Raw genomic sequence first — 18,205 nt, forward strand, 5'->3', positions numbered from 1 at the left:
GTTTCTCTGCAGTTCCATAGAAGCAATGTGTCAGTTGCTTAGGTGTCCATAGAGATGACGAATGTGTACTAAAATTTGGTAAGTTTTTTCACTGTTCATTATATAACATCTGTACAGAAATATTTTTTAAAATTGCTATATTATATATACCAGCCCACACAGCGCATACTTCTATATTTTTAGGTGAGAAATAACAAATGTAGGATCTTTTATGTATGTAGGCTATTTTGACAAAAAAGGGTAAATAAAGACATTGCAGCTGCTATATTTTTCATAAAACAGCATATAATGTAAATAAACAGAGATGCACATAAAAAGCATTATCACTTGATGCACTGGATATGCTAGTTGCAGTGTTCTACGTTGCGACCAAAATGGTCGCCAATGCGACCAAAATGTTGGCGTGGCAACCGATTGAATTTATTATCATCGCCATCTGGCGACTGACTCCAAAAACCGTAACGTCTAAGTATTAAATTATTTGCCATGTGCGTTCAGAGTCCTAACAGCGAAAACCAATGCAATTTGTTGACATCATGTGCAGTCGGAACACTTCGTTATTTACGAAGTTGTTCGATTGATCACTGTGAATTCCGTATTAATTTTTGGTACCGTTTGGAACTTATCGCGAAAACAATCCAGATATTTTGATTGGTGTATTATTTTAATGCACATAACCATTTGGAATATCTCAATTGATATGGATTTCTGGATCATGTGTGCAATCGGCCGACTGAAGAAGTTCCAAATACTGTATTGTACTATACATAACCGATTCACTATGGTACATTAGTGGTGGTTGCATTCGATTGAAGAACACGAGTACAAAATCAAGTAAGGGTTGCTCACTCACTGTTCATACTATACACATTGTAATTTTTATTTGATGATTTTTTTAATCAATTATTTATTTAAAATAAATTAAAAAAAAAAAAATGCAAATTGAATAATGTTGGTTAAAATGCATAACTGTGGCAGTGAAAAGTGGAGGGATGACAAGGGTGTTACATAATTTTAGAAGGGATGGTGGTCTTAACGTTACAAAATGTTATGTGGAGCAAGGTAACAAAAAACCTGCCAAAGTTTCCACTATGTAATTATTGAACGAACACAAGTGATGCGTTTGATCTGCTAACCCATTATGCATGTTGCTACACTCGTTCAAATCGAATGCAGCCCCAGTTAGCGGTGTGTTTGTTTTTCTTGCTGTGTAGATGTATACATTGTTTCTGCCCAGCATGTAGAAGCATGGCAAAAACCTTGAAAGCGGAAACATTTTTAAATATTACAATTCTTTAGGAAAACGGAAATCTAAAATTTCTAACTATTTATTTAATCCAGCAGCATAAGTAATGTATAATGTTTAGATGGTTACAACACATGCATAAATGATACAAAAAGAGTAGTGTGGCTAGTAACATTTTAAGCTTGGCGAGTAAACTTTTTTTGTCCACTAGCCAAAGAAGAGTAAGTTATAAAGCCGAGCGTAGAACACTGATTTGGCCATGTAGATCCAATGGAAAAGCTTGTGGTTAAAATTATATACTCAAAAGTCCACTATGTTATTGTGTACAAAAACACATATATATGCTATCGTTATGGAATTGCAAAACTCCCAAAAATAATTTTAATTGAAAATATTAATATAAAACTACAGTGCATACAACTTTTAGTTGCATCTTTTATTTTTTATTTTGTTATATACTCTTCAAAAAAAGTAGGGGAACCTGAAATATTAACTATTAGACCGAACATACGTTTTGACCACAGACATCCTAGTAAAGAACGTCTGTTTATCAACACACCGAAACACATTCCATAGTTTGCATGTGCATCATGCAGTTGCCCCGTACACGCGTGTGGGGTGTCATTCTCGATTTTGACCATTTCCAGAAAGGTCGATTAATCACTGTGGAACATTATTTCTGTCAATCTTGTTCATTCTGTTGATCATACAGTTGTTATTGTTTTGTTTTTAGTAATTTTTATTGTTTGAATTTGCGATTTACTGATAAAAAAATGTCAAGTTTCAAATTTCAAGTCTGACCCTAATTGTCCTTCAAGATCTTTGGTGGTCATAAAACCTACTGTAATACTGAACTACCGGTTATTAAATTTGCCCAATTAATTCACTATTATCATATAACCATTCCCCACATCTAATATACCTTATAATTTTGGCAGTGGTAAATTCTTATAAGAGTTCCCCTACTGTTTTTGAAGAGTATATTATCTATAAAAAGGACCAAACCTTTGATTAGTATGAAAATTATCGGCAAGATGGCACTGTCACATCTAGGTCAAGTTTAGATCAACATGTCAAGCACGTAGATACTAGCTGGGTATCTTTATAGGCAAGTTATTTTTAATTTTTAAAATACTTTTTTCACTATCATGTTATTGTCTGTCTTTACCATTAGGTTAATGAAGTATCCAGGAAGTGTGAGAAACTCATCATTTATATTTTTTCATTCAGGAAGTCTGTTGTTCAAAGCCATTTCAGGCCTTCTAGAATTGTTACAAAAATCCACTAGTGATTTAAAAAATTTACTAGCAAATGATTAAAAATTCATTAGCCCTACTTTAAGTAAATACAATTTTACTAATAGGAATAATGGAATATGTCACCTCAAGAAGGAGATATAGATTAAAAACCCTTAAATTTCAGGGGAGGAAGGGTCAGGATTAAAATTTTACCCCCCAAAAATCCACTGTCCTGTCTATCCGTCTGTCTGTGTCCATCTGTCCGTCCGTCTATGCCACATATGTTTTCCGGATGTTTTTTCCAAAAGGCCTTGAGATATTAACCTGAACTTTTGTGTATACCTTTATCATGTGCTGTTACAGATAAAATTTGACTCTCATGGCGATTTACCCATTTTTGACGGAGTTATGGCCCTTAAACTTAGGCAATGTGATAGTTGGTTTACTGGACTTCCTTTTTTAGAAGGCCATAAGATATTGAACTGAAATTTTGTATATAGCTTTATCATGTACTGTTACAGGTGAACTTTAACTTTCATGGCAATTTACCCATTTTTGACAGAGTTATGACCCTTGAACTTAGGAGATATGTTTTCTGGACTTTTGTTTTGCAATACCTGAAAATATTGAGGCGAAATTTTTTATATATAGCTTTATCATGTACTGTTACTGACCAAATTTAACTTTCAGTGATCTACCCACTTTTCACCGGCGTCGTGGTTAGGCCATCCATGGGCGTACATGGGGGGGGGGGGGGGGGTTGGGGTTGATGGGTTCGACCACCCCCCACCCCCCCCCCCCCTGAAATCCCTTTTTTTATAATTTAATATATCTGACATTGATATCTGACATTATTATATTTACTCAACATAGAAATATATGCCCAATATCTCTGCAATCTATTTTGGAACCCCCCTTTTCAAAACTCAACATAGAAATATATGCCCAATATCTCTGCAATCTATTTTAGAACCCCCCTTTTCAAAATGCTATGTACGCCCATGCCATCTGTCTACAGACTTTTAGGTACTGGGTTCGGATCCCAGTCGAGGCATGGGATTTTCAATCCAGATACCGACTCCAAACCCTGAGTGAGTGCTCCGCAAAGCTCAGTGGGTAGGTGTAAACCACTTGCACCGACCAGTGATCCATAACTGGTTCAACAAAAGCCATGGTTTGTGCTATCCTGCCTGTGGGAAGCACAAATAAAAGATCCCTTGCTGCCTGTTGTAAAAGAGTAGCCATTGTGGCGACAGCAGGTTTCCTAAAAAAAAACCCCAAAAAACAAGTGTCAGGATGACCATATGTTTGAAGTCCAATAGGATAAAAAATCAATGTGCTCTAGTGGCGTTGTTAAATAAAACAAACTTTACTTTTACTTACCCACTTTTCATAGATGTTAATTTGGCCCTTGCATTTGCCTGATTGCATTACAGATTACACAAATACCATGTCATGTGTTTTTACCGTTCTAATCTTTGTCTTTACCCAGTCTTTGTTGAATGATGGCAAAGACAGATTTAACCCTTTTTCACAATCATCCAGTCTAGCATTACATCTTACATATGCCTGTAATAATAACAAGTATAGATATCTATGTACATTTATAAAAATATTTACCATTATTTATTTTCTTTGCCATTAATTTTTTAACACTATAAAGACATAACGATAAAGACAATTGTCCACCATTATTCCATACCATTAAGGGCCAAAACAGAAGCACGGAAATATTTTCATGTACATTAAAACATTTTATCCACCTGTAGCTTTGCTACTTGAAATAATGTACCACTGATTATATCTGCTTTAGATTTTACTATTAAAAACATGAAAAACAACATTTTATTTTTTTGAAAGTTCTTTACCATTATTTTCCCCTTTTTGTGAAAATAGCCAATATATATTACACACATGCGCGCGCGCACGCACGCTCGCCCACACACACAATATATACATTTATATTAACATGGCTCCTAAATTTGTTATTTGGTGTCTAAAAAAAATAGATGGATGCCATCTGGCTCCTGGACAGAAAAGTTAAGGTAGAGAGCTGATAAATATTTGAAAAACATTCAATCAAGTTAGGTGATGTAGTTTTACTTTAATATGAGATTTTGTGTCAAACGAAGTAACATTCTTGACTTTCTTGACATGTGGAAACCTTAATGATTGTTTTCAACTTATTTCAATGCCTGCCCCCCCCCACCCCCCACCCCCACCCCCCCACCCCCCTGAACTTTACATAATTGTAGAATGGCCCCTAAGATTGAAAAGGTATGACAAGTGAAATGATGTGGGAAAATGGCTGTTGAAACTTTGACTTTGGCAAGTGAATTTTGAAAAAGTTTTTTTTTTCTTTTTCAGGGTTATTGTTTACAGATGAAAAATGAAAAAGTGAAGTACCATGTCACTGAAAACTAACTGGACATGTCAGATCATGGTGCTGATGTTACTAATTTTACCCAAACATGTGCAAGGTTAGTTGAGTATACCTTTTGAATAATAGTTTCTGGCATTAGTCCTTTTGTAGATGTTTTTTCTGACACTAATCTCAAGAAAATCAATCTTTGCCCTTGGAGTGAGCTTTAGCGAGATTTAGCAAGCTCCAAGGATTGTTTTTTTTCTTGAGACGATGGGGCAGAACAAAAAAGAAAGAAAGAAATGTTTTATTTAACGACGCACTTGACACATTTTATTTACGGTTATACGGCGTCAGACATATGGTTAAGGACCACACAGATTTTGAGAGGAAACAGCTGTCGCCACTACATGGGCTACTCTTTCCGATTAGCAGCAAGGAATCTTTTATTTGCGCTTCCCACAGGCAGGATAGCACAAACCATGGCCTTTGTTGAACCAGTTATGGATCACTGGTCGGTGCAAGTGGTTTACACCTAGCCATTGAGCCTGGCAGAGCACTCACTCAGGATTTGGAGTCGGTATCTGGATTAAAAATCCCATGCCTCGACTGGGATCCGAACCCAGTACCATTATATACTCACTCAGGGTTTGGAGTCAGTATCTGGATTAAAAATCCCATGTCTCGACTGGGATTCGAACCCAGTACCTACCAGCCTGTAGACCGATGGCCTAACCATGATGCCACCGAGGCCGGTCTTTACAAATTAATTAATTATTTACTAGTGACAAAATGAAGAATTAAATACAGGAGCTCAGGTTTCTGCCAGAAAATAATTGGAAGACCTGCATTTATATGTAATAAAAACAAAGCAGATCATAAGTGTCCCTACTATAGGTGGGAACCGGCCTCGGTGGCGTCATGGTTAGGCCATCGGTCTACAGGCTGGTAGGTACTGGGTTCGAATCCCAGTCGAGGCATTGGATTTTTAATCCAGATACCGACTCCAAACCCTGAGTGAGTGCTCCGCAAGGCTCAATGGGTAGGTGTAAACCACTTGCACCAACCAGTGATCCACATAACTGGTTCAATAAAGGCCATGGTTTGTGCTATCCTGCCTGGGAGTGCAAATAAAAGATCCCTTGCTGCCTGAAGTAAAAGAGTAGTCTATGTGGCAGCAGTGGGTTTCTTCTAAAAACAAAAACAGTGTCAGAATGAGCATATGTTTGACATCCAAAAGCCGATGATAAGATAAAAAATCAATGTGCTCTAGTACTTTTTCTACTATAGGTGGTTATGGGTCTGAAATCTTTTGAAATTTTGACACCATGACCAATTCTAAACAGCATTCTCTTACTATATAATGCAGGGCTTCTAGAATTTAAACAAAATGTAATAGCCATGGGATCATTGATTTTAAAAATTTACTAGCCATGATTAAAAATTCACTAGCCCTAGTTTACTTTAAAGTTAATACAAGTTTACTAAATAATAGTAATAATCAGAAATGTGTCACATAAAGAGGGCAATAGAGCTTGAAAACACTAATATTGGGGGTTGGGGTGGGTCAGGATATTCATATTTACAAAATAGACTTACTGCAACATTTGACCAAAATAAAAAGTTCACTAGCCATCGGGCATGGCAATAGTAGTTATTTACTAGCCCAGCATTGAATATCACTAGCCATGGGAGTGGGGCTACCATAATCTAGAAGCCCTGTCTGGCACTGTAATACTAGTTATTTACTAGCCCAGCATTGAATATCACTAGCCATGGGAGTGGGGCTACCATAATCTAGAAGCCCTGTCTGGCATGGCTATAGTAGTTATTTACTAGCCCAACATTGAATATCACTAGCCATGGGAGTGGGGCTACCATAATCTAGAAGCCCTGTCTGGCATGGCAATAGTAGTTATTTACTAGCCCAACATTGAATATCACTAGCCATGGGAGTGGGGCTACCATAATCTAGAAGCCCTGTCTGGCATGGCAATAGTAGTTATTTACTAGCCCAACATTGAATATCACTAGCCATGGGAGTGGGGCTACCATAATCCAGAAGCCCTGTTATAATCTTTCTAAAAATTATAAAAATGTATCCATTAATTCTCAAGATTTTAGGGTACGTACAGGGAACATTTTATTCAGTATCGCGTTGCGATTCGCTACGTAAGTTTTAGAGATTGCTACACAATTTTAAAACATTAAACAGTAGTTTGTAATCAATTTTTCAATTGACTAGAAATATCGCTAATCAAGATTTTAAAAACAAGATTTTCCCTGATGTAATTTAACCCTTTGTACTTTGTCAGAAACCCTGGATCTCCGTGTAAATTGATATGTGTAGGTATCTTAAAGGCCCTGACCCTAGTTTCAACTTGTAAAAATGGACTCTCAGTTTAGTTAATCTACAAACCTGTAACACACTTAGATAAAGTTACAACAGAGTGATTGAAACAAGAGTCTGTGACATTAAAACAGGAAAATATCCTTAAAAAATAGACTAAAACTCAGATAAATAACCGCTACTTCTCAGATGCATGTGCATTTTTAAAAATATGAAAAATGCATTTTGTGATATTAGAAACAACAGGATGACCAGAAACACTTCGATTCTACGGAAATGGATAATCTAAACAATAAAATATAAGTAATGTTTGATTTCAGTGATCATAAACGGCTTATAATAGTGAAAAATACGCTTTAAAAATTAGTGTCTGTCCCTTTTAATTGTTTCTGGTTTTTTTTTAACAGGTGTAGCAAAGCTAACTATTGATTGCATGAATGGTGGGTACCCTGGAAAATCCACAACGGTAGTCTGTAAATTAACTGGAATGACAGATGAAGGTATGAGAATAATGCGACCAAACAGTGGATCACCACAACCAGTGCTAATATGTAACAGCGAAAATAATTTGTGTTTAGCACTTGGGCTTATACGTGGATACAGTGCTATAGCCAGCTCATTGACTAGGACGACCACTGTAACCATAGAGTCATTCAACGCCAGCTACGATGCTGGCGAATGGACTTGTTATGTTGGAAAGAAGGAATTGGGTCAGTTATCCACTTGTACCAAGACGGCCTATGGTAAGTACTAGCTGCGGGGTCATGTTGCATGAAAGAATCGTAGCTATAAGGTTAATTGTAGTGACTTAAGGTGAGTTTTATAACTGGCACCGTAAACTTTACAGCCGTTCCACAAAGCAATGTTTACGGTAGTCTTAAGTGCCCCTTTAATGACTGAAATCTTCTTTGCGAAGTAGTGCGAATTAGTTAAATAATAAATTGGTTGCCAACTTTTTTCAGAACATCTTGGATGGATTCACTGGTATCGGACATCCATGAAGTAACTTTATCAGTTGATTTGCTAAGCGATAATTGCCGAATGTATAAGACATGAGAGTTATTTCCCATATAACGCTCGTAAAACATATATCTCGGGGTGAAAAAATGCTCCCTTTAACAAATTTAAATGGTGAAAATTTTATACTGCTAACTTTTAAAATTGTTGAGAAATTGAAACTGAAACCAAAAGTTTTCGTTCAGAAAAAGATAACAGTGGCGTCTTCCTTAATATAACATGTATTAACTGTTTTCATTGGATATATGTAAGCAGAACTCGTACTGTCTATCGGAATATTCCGATCATTCGGAACACTTCGGCATATTTACTTTCGTAATCAGCCGAGGTGTTCCGAATTATCATGAATTTGTAGAACGGGTGGGCGAAGTGTGTTGCTTTTGTAGCAATCTGGCAAATTAATTGTAACCAATGTCAAAATAAAACAATATTGATATGTTTATTTACTTGTTTACTTACTAGTAACTCCCTGTTATATTTAATTATCGGTTTTACTTTCAAAATGTTAGCGTCTTGTTAGGGGGGTGGAAATTAGGGTTTAATTACTGAATTTGTAGCGTACACTTATGCCTGACGTCAGACATGAAGTGAGGAAGGTTAGTAATTAAATTTAATGACAGTGAAAACTTCAAAAGAACAGTGATTAATAATTAACTACAATGTATGCATAGTTTAGAAGGCATTTCATTGGTTCATTCTCTCAAATAGGCGGAGCATGCAACACTACAAATTTAGACAGCCTTTCGGTCGTTCTTCATGATTAAGACAGACAAAATAAAAGTCTGCGATTGGCTGAAATGGGTGGACAACGTTCAGTTGCTGTCTAATTGACAGTGGTGGTTATTTAGTGATAGTCATAAAGTTAATCAGTGAGAATGGTTAGTAATTAAATATTAATGAGCAGTTAAAACTTCAAAATGACAGTTTGTTTAATGATTATTAGTGGTAAACTTGTTATTAGCAGTTAATAGGACCCAAATGAAAAGTATACGGATGGATAGTATAATTATAAATGACAGTGAACATGAACAGGTATTAATTTTATTTATTGTTTTATATTATTATCAGTTTGGTAACATTTACATTGCGCTGTCGGTAGCCATGGGTTATTTTTTTTTTTTAAATAGCTAATAAATCTTTTAAGTGGCTGAAATTTTGGCTAAGCCATTTTCTATCTTCTGATGTGAACAAATGGTTATATAATCTATCCGACACCTGAAATATAATAATAATACCAAATATTCAATTAGCATAATAGCGATCTCGCAACCGATAATGAGAAACGGTGTCATCTAGAATACAGAATAATAATGTTTGCTTATTTCAATAATCACGGTTATTAATTTTAGCGGCATGTATTCAACGTGTATGAAAACAAAGTCTGAAGGATCTGTAGCTTGTTATTTTAACTTTGTAAAGTCCTTGAACCAAAGTAGAGGCACTGATTTTCCATTTCAGATTTTTCCCTTTTCTGTTACAAATTCACACACACACACACACACACACACACACACACACACACACCGCAGTTAATTGCTGGTATAAAATAAATCAATATGCAATGAGGCAAAATATGTCAGTAGTTAGTATTTATTTTTGGTTTAAATTTAAACACGAATACGCCACGACACAGACTTCGGACATTTTCGGTTTTCTTTACGATATGATCGGGAACATAATTACAAACGATCACACTTTAAACCACTTCCCTTGTATAATTTATTTTGAACAAAGCCTGGCAAACAATATGCAATTACTGCATTCGTTTGTGAGATCGGAAATATGGCAATGCCGCAAATGTTAAAAATTAATAAGCAAACATAACATAATATATCTTTTACTTGAGTAAATATCGGACAAGGTTAGCTCACAATGTTCGCTTTTTCCTGTTAAATCGCTGGGAATAAGCGAAGAAAACACGACTGGTAAAACGTCTAGATACTCTACATTAAACATTTGGCGTAACATATAAAGGTACTAGTGTCGTAGCATAGCACAGGCAGCTGTCGGTGTCCATAGTTTCTAGTTCGAAAAATAAATTTTAATTAATCAAATGCGCTATTTTAAGTTAAATAATGTTTTGGAAAAAAATCGGGAATTCCGTTTCAGATAGGTATTTCCGCGATTCCGTCCGCGATCGCGGAAAATCAGTGCCTCTACCAAAGTCATAAAAACTACCGATAATGTGTGTCAGTTTCAATACACATGGCACAAATTACGAAATTGTTGGGGTGGGGAATTGATGGGTTAGTTTAAAAAATAATAATAATAATAAAAAAACAGTTCAAACCAACATAAAGATTGCTGTTTAAAAGAAATAATGAGCTGTTGAAAAAAGAAGAAGAGTATTATTGGCTCTTGAATTTTTATTAATGTCATAGGCCTTAGAAGTTGGGGTGGATGGTTGCAGGGGGCACTGGCTTCCAACTGCATATCCCCACACACATTGAAAACATCAAAGTAATATATTAACTGGTCCTATACATTGCTGTCTTTGATTTTTATCAGGGAATATGGTTTTGTTATTCAGATTTATTCCAGTTTGTACATAATTAGCTGAAAAAGATGCATTAATTTCATATCGATATATAAATACTCTATATAGTACTGCATAAAACAATTTTGACAGAAACATTTCCATTATGGCTAATAAAAATCTCATTTAGCTAATTTTGATCCAGTGTGAGCCCTGTGTTAATAGGACTAAAATGAAAAGTAACGATGGTTAGTATAATTATAAATGACAGTGAAACATTGAAAATATTAATTTTATTGCTGTACATTATTATCAGTTTGGTGACATTTACATTTTAACAATTAAGTTATGCTAATTTCTGAGGAGAGAAAAGACTCGCAAAAACAATTCGGAAGCTTTTTTCAGCTGCTGAAGATTTTACAAACGGCAGTTACTGTTCTATTGACAGATTATGATGAGGGGTAAAGCAAAGTCATATACAGCAGGATATGACTTTTGACGTCACACGCATAGCGACATTACAAAATTGCTCATTTGACCTCTAGGTCACCGTACAATGTAGTTGAAATAACAGAAATAATAGGTTTTCCCCTTAATTTTTATGGTCTGAAGAATAAAAGATAATAACTAGGTAATAACGTAGGATATTGGCTTTATCCTATTCACAGCATAAAGCCAATATTCTACATGATTAACAGGGTGCAGAAAGTACTCACCCGCTCACCAAAGACGAGTTAAAAAATGCAACTACCAGTTCGGCGGGTTTTTGGGGATTGAATTTTATTTATTCATTTTATTATTTTTTTTGCATTGAATTTGCAACTCAGTGTCAGCCATGCCAGAATTCCAAACCATTCAAAGAAACAATGATATATGTACCGTATTGCCAATAGACTACTACGGAATTTCGAACTGCGCGATATTCAGGTAACAGGTTATAGCGAAAACGGAACCATGCCAAAATGGCCTCAAATGAAAAAGGAACAAAATGGGATGAAATGGAACCTAAAATCTATGGCTTAAGTGGAAGCAAAAAATTAAATATATGGCGAAAACGGCATTATAAACATGCGTTGTTTACATTATTCATCATTTAATGTTCGGAACAAACATTTTCAGGTTTTAACACCGTTTTCGTCATTTGATACACTGAAATGCCATTATAACTAAAAACAACAACAAAAACAAACATAAAAATCCCAAATGAAAATGGTTCCATTTTGACAGTAATTTCCTCGGAAACGGATCCGGTCAAAGGTCAGTAGTTTTTTTTACGTTGGAAATATGTTACCGATGTGTTTTTGAAGAATTTTTCTGTTAAATACTTGCGGAATGTCACTTGAATTTTGTAACTCTATATGATAGAAATGTGAAAAACTTAATCTTGACTAATAGTTTTGGGGTTTGATTTTGTTCCGTTGTCACGTGATCTTGATCACTTACCAAGTGTCCTTAATAATGTTTTTGTTGTTAATATGTGTCTGTTTTTTGTTCATACGGTTGGTAAAATAGTTGGACATAAATTGAGCTCCTGAAGTGGGCGGAAATTTATGCTGGGGGGGGGGGGGGGGGGGTTGGCGACATGCTATTATAAAGATATTGTTAAAAAATAATATTGTTCTATAGGCTGGCGGACTAGTAGAAATTCTGGCGAGCTAGTAAATGTTACTTGGTTCTAGTCCAGCGGGCTAGTGAAATTTTTCCATTTCTGCACCCCTGATTAACTAGTTATTCTCTGTTTATAATGTAATACCTAGCATAGCCAGTGTAATCAAAGTATGTGGTATTTTTGAGATGTAAATTAATTGAGGTCACTGCACTATGTTTATTGACATTTAAGCAAACATACTATGGTGACAGTCCATTAGGAGATAACCATATGGAGTTTATAGATTTGTTGGTGTTATTGTCTAATTGATCCCGCAAATGTCATTAGCTTTCCGGGTGTTATTTTCATTTGATCCCGGAAAAAGAATGTAATTAACTAATCACAATACAGAACACACTCACTATCAGTTTACAATAGCTGCAAATAACGGTAAAGACATTGCAGTTCCAATATTTTCTGCAAAACAACATATAATGTAAATAAACAGGGATGCACGTAAAAAGCATCATTATTTGATGCACTGGATATGATATTTTGCCATGCATTAGAAACGCTTGTGGTTAAAATTATACACCCAAAATGTCCACTCCATTATTGTGTACAAAAGCACGTTACATTATGAAATCACAAAACTCTAAAAACACTAAGGTCGATGACACCCTTGATTTGGCTGTGTATGCATTAAATATAGCATATCTTACCATAATTTCATTTGAAATCCATATTTCGTAAAAGGTACAATTTTTTAACCACAAGATTTTCTTCAAACACATTCAGGTGCATTAGTAATGTGCAAACAAAAAAATTTAATAGCAGTTTTGCATTGGAATTTTCCCCAGCATTCTTAAAATGGAAACGTCATTTACCCAGTGTATGGTTATTGTAATGAGATGCAAAGTGAACTCATTGGAATACTGATGTCATTCAAATTCAGAATTGGCCATATTATTACAATGCTTTGCCACATTAAAATAAAAACTGGTCTACTAACCTTGACTCCTGTCAAATTTCTATAACAAGCAGACACTGTACAGTTGTTTACAGCTCGCTCGATGCACGGTAGGTCTGAGATCGATCCCCGTCAGTGGGCTCATTAGGCTATTTCTTGTTCCATCCAGTGCACCACAACTGGTATATCAAAGGCTGTGGTATGTACTACCCTGTCTGGGGGATGGTGCATATAAAAGAACCCTTGCTACTAATGGAAAAATGTAGCGGGTTTCCTCTCTGAGACTATACATGTCAAAATGACCAAATGTTTTGACATCCAATAGTCTAATGATTAATAAATCAATGTGCTCAAGTGGTGTCGTTAAACAAAACAAACTTTAGCTTTAAACTTGGAATTTGTCGCTAAAATTTTGCATCCATTATTCACCTGTAGTTTTAAGGTTCATTTTCCCCTATTGGTTTGCACGTTGAGCAACTGGATGTCATACAGAGGTAATACATATAGTAAAATGTGATGGGGTAAAATCAAAGTGGCGATCATAGACAGGTGGCCGTCATAGACAGGTGGCATTCATAGATAGGTGGCTGTCATAAACAGGTGGCCCAGGGCTTTAGATCTAACTAATTTGGGCAAAACAGATACTTAAATTGTCTTTTCTGAGTGCAGGAAAGTCGTTTTACTTTCAATTCATTACTGTCATTAACAGCTGCGGTATAGGAAATGGATTATTTAACGATGCACTCAACACATTTTATTTACGGTTATATGGCGTCAGACACATGGTTAAAGACCACACAGATATTAAGGGAGGAAACCCCCTGTCGCCACTTCATGGGCTACTCTTTTTCGATTAGCAGCAAGGGATCTTTTATATGCACCATTCCATAGGCAGGATAGCACATACCACAGCCTTTGATGTACCAGTCATGGTGCACTGGCTGGAGTGAGAAATAGCCCAATGGGCCCACCGACAGGGAGTTGTTAGTATTCAGAAATGCATTTGCAGCTGTTTTAATAATCTAATTAAACTTAACATTTCAGTAGTTCAGAGGTGAAATATTTTGAGGTCAGGTTATTTGTATTTAATTTGCTGGTGATTATTTTGGATACGTGTATTTTAACTTGTGGTCACAATGTTGATCGGCTCGACTATATATAATATATATACATGTATATATATATATATATATATATACATGTATATATATATACATATATATATATACATATATATATATATGTATATATATACATGTATGTATATATATATATATACATGTGTATATATATATATATATATATATATATATATATATATATATATATATATATATATATACATGTATATATATATATACATGTGTATATATATATATATATACATATATATATACACGTACGTGTATCTATAAAGTGGGTTCCACGCACTAGCATAAGCTCTGCATGTGCAAACAGACTATTATTAGTCCCCTACCGGTCCAACTGGAGGGGACTGTAGATTTTATATCTATCCTTCTGTCTGTCTGTTCATCTGTCCGTTCATCTGACCCACATATGTTTTCTGGATGTTTTCTGCAGAAAGCTTTGAGATATTGAGCTGAAATTTTGTGTATAGCTTTATCATGTACTGTAGTGAGTGCGAATAATTTTTACATGCTCATATACCACTAGAGTTTCGAGCATGTACATCCTGGGGCCTGTCTCTGGATAGCCAGGGTTTGTTCCAGGACAGAAAAAAATTAAGCGGACAATTTTGAAATTTACATCCAAAAATTAAATAGTAGGCCTTTAAAATTTTGATGTGCATCTCTAATATAATTAATAAAGAAAATTCTACTAATTAAATTTGGTCGCTAGATTAGATCGGGTGGTCAAAAAGAAATTATATATAAGATCGGTGGCCTGACTCGGGATGGAGGGTGGGGGGGGTAGAGTTGAAAATGGGCAGAATTTAGAAAATAGCAATTAGTAAAAAAGTTAATAGAATTTAAAAAAAAAGAAAAAAGTTACAAGCCAAAAATAAAAAGAATTGCCTGCTCGGTTGAATATTTATATAATTTGGAGCATTTTAGGACAGTCCAAAAATAAATAAGAGAAAGAAGAGAGTATCAGACTATTTAATAATATTAAGAAAAGAAAGTAATTTCGACATAGACTTTTGAATGAAGGCAATTTACCATTTTTTTTACACAGTTATGGCCCTTGAATGTAGGAGATCTGTAAAACAAATTCCTGACTTTTGTTTTGCAATACCTGAAAATATTGAGGTGGTATATATAGAGGATAATAAACGAGTTACCAGTTATTATCAAATTTATGTCTCGAGTGAAATAATTTTCAGTTGTACATACATGTAAATTTGATAATAACTGGTACCGAGTTTGTTATTCTATTTATTACCTCAGCTATGTTTTCTCTTGTGACGGTACATGCTCTTAATTTGTTTTCGCCTGTGGCAATTTTACTTGTGTTAGAGGGCCGTGTGCAGTTTCATTGCACTTAAGCCCAGATGGGCAACTTGTTACGTAATACTTCTGCGCGACGGTCCTCGATCGGTACACCTAATACACACCCAGCCAGGTGCGGAGGCCATGTGGCTAGTAGTTACGTAATATCTCCGGTAGTGCTGTTTATGGCCAGGAGATTGCTCGCGGTTGGCGACAGCCAGACTGACGATCAGAGAGAAATATACCGACTCTAGTAGAGGTAGAATATGAGATGATACGTGAGGTACCGCCTTGTACCCCCAGGCGTATTCTGATTTATAATAAATAGCTAGAATTTAGAGATATCTAGGAGAAACATTTGGAAGGCGTCCAGGGGGAACGTTGTCCGTTTGGACTGGTAAATATATTATTTCTGCTCTGTGTATAACCTTGATGTGATTGATGTGACTTTTAAATATTTTAATACTGTATTATACCAATATTCTTTAGACAGTGTCTTTGGTCATCTGACGAAGTAAATCGTAGACTTCTTGTTCTAACATTATACGAGTATTTGGTAATATAAAGCTTAGCCAGTCATCCTAGAAGACCTAGGTACACTGTAGGTTATTGTCTTTATTGTGATCAGTACCAGTATTAATTCTGTGTTACAAGGTTACTGAATGAGTAGTTAGGGGTAATTAAAAATTAACCCGTTAGGAATAGAGCTGTAATTCCTTTATTAATTAAGTTCCCCTGGAAGCGTTCCTAAATTATCACACGTTACTGAACGAGTAGTAAGGGTTAATTAAAAATTAACCAGTTAGGAATGGTGTTGTAATTCCTTTATTAATTAACTTCTCCTGGAAGCGTTTCTCAATTATCACACGTGTGGGTGTGGTGTAACGGTGAAGTGATTCGCATATTGTGTAAGACACCTAGAGATTAACTAATTAAGTGATCAGTTCTGGGTTGTTATTATTGCTGTTATTAATTAACTACTACGGCTGTACATTTGTCAGCGTAGATTAATACAGATTCCAAAGTGTATTGTGTTTTGTTGTGTTTCTAGTGAGCTAAACGTGCTATAATAATATATACTTTATATAAGATCGTATCTCTGATCATACCTAGAGACGAGCCATACTAGGGTTTAACCGCCTGTTACAGAGAGATCTAATAGATATACAGTTAGGAGAGATATTTTGATAATCGTGTTTTATTCAGTTACGGGAATTATAGAATCCCCGTGACATCTCTAAAAACCTTTATTTTCGACGCACATGCAAGAAGGCCAACCTGTATAGGAACGATGTAAACCACTTTATGCACTGTTCTGAGAATTACTATAACGTAATTTAATCACGTTCATAGATAATTTTAAAAAACACAAGTTCTCTTTATTCTGCTTCCAAATCTATAATGAATTGCATTAAAATAACATTTTGTTATTAATTTAACACCAAAAACAGAGACCCGTAAAGGCAAACTCTTTAAACTACATGACGTCATTTTGTGTTTGTCAAATCGTGATGACGTCATATTTAGTACCGATAAAGTCATTGGTTTGTAAGCGTCAAATTGTCCAATAGTATTGTTCGTTAGACCAATGCAGAATATTTCTCACTGAGAAAATATGGAAAATATTTTCCCTGTTATGAGTGACCGCTGGGGTAATAAATAGCTTTATCATGTACTGTTACAGATCAAGTTTGACTTTCATGGCGTTTTACCCATTTTTCGACAGAGTTATGGCCCTTGAACTTAGGCAATGTGAAAAAAAAAATTCCGGACTTCTTTTTCAGAACCGAAGGCCTTGAAATATTGAACTGAAATTTTGTATATAGCTTTATCGTGTACTGTTTCAGATCAAGTTTAACTTGCATGGCAATGTACCCATTTTTGACAGAGTTATGGCCCCTGACTTTCGTTTTGCACTACCTGAAAATATTGAGGTGATATATATATAGCTTTATCATGTACTGTTACTGATCAAGTTTAACTTTTGTGGTGATTTACTTACTTTTCACAGATGTTTGGCCCTTGAATTTAGGAGATACGAAAAATTGTTGGGTCAGGTAGGGGACGTGTATTGATTTAGCAGTACTCTCAAAATGCTTGTTTAATTACCCAGTCTAGTCATTTACCGCAGTTAGGCAAAATATTCCATTACCTGGTATACGATTAGGTGGAACCCACTGTGTATATAATATTTAAGAATTGACTGATTATTTTTTGGTTCATGGAAGTATATGTACCAAAAAAATAACATGCACACTGTATGACTCTGTGTAGAGGCCATACAAAAGTGTGCACATCAGTTTTTCAGTTCATACCTGCATGAACCAAAAAATAATTGCGGTCAAATCTTATTATTAAATTTATATGCATAATTTAACAGTAAATGTCTCAATTTGTTTTGTTTTGTTTTAAGCATGTTGTTTGTGTAAATTTCATTGATACTTACATCACGTAAAAATGTAAACATTCGTTCACTATTATTTGAATCGGCTGATTTTTTAAATAAGT

General features: G+C 35.3%; 1 protein-coding gene across 1 annotated transcript in view; it reads left to right on the forward strand.

Moving 5' to 3' along the window:
* The window catches only part of LOC121386292 (serine-rich adhesin for platelets-like), a 44,568-nt gene continuing 26,363 nt past the window's right edge, over positions 1-18,205 (forward strand). The window contains exons 1-3 of the mRNA XM_041517144.1: positions 1-78; positions 4,852-4,964; positions 7,604-7,939. Coding sequence (XP_041373078.1) covers positions 4,892-4,964; positions 7,604-7,939 — 409 coding nt within the window. The 5' untranslated portion in view covers positions 1-78; positions 4,852-4,891. The remainder of the gene's footprint in view (positions 79-4,851; positions 4,965-7,603; positions 7,940-18,205) is intronic.

The sequence above is a fragment of the Gigantopelta aegis genome, chromosome 12, assembly GCF_016097555.1.
Source record: "Gigantopelta aegis isolate Gae_Host chromosome 12, Gae_host_genome, whole genome shotgun sequence".
In the NCBI taxonomy this organism is placed as follows: Eukaryota; Metazoa; Mollusca; class Gastropoda; order Neomphalida; family Peltospiridae; genus Gigantopelta; species Gigantopelta aegis.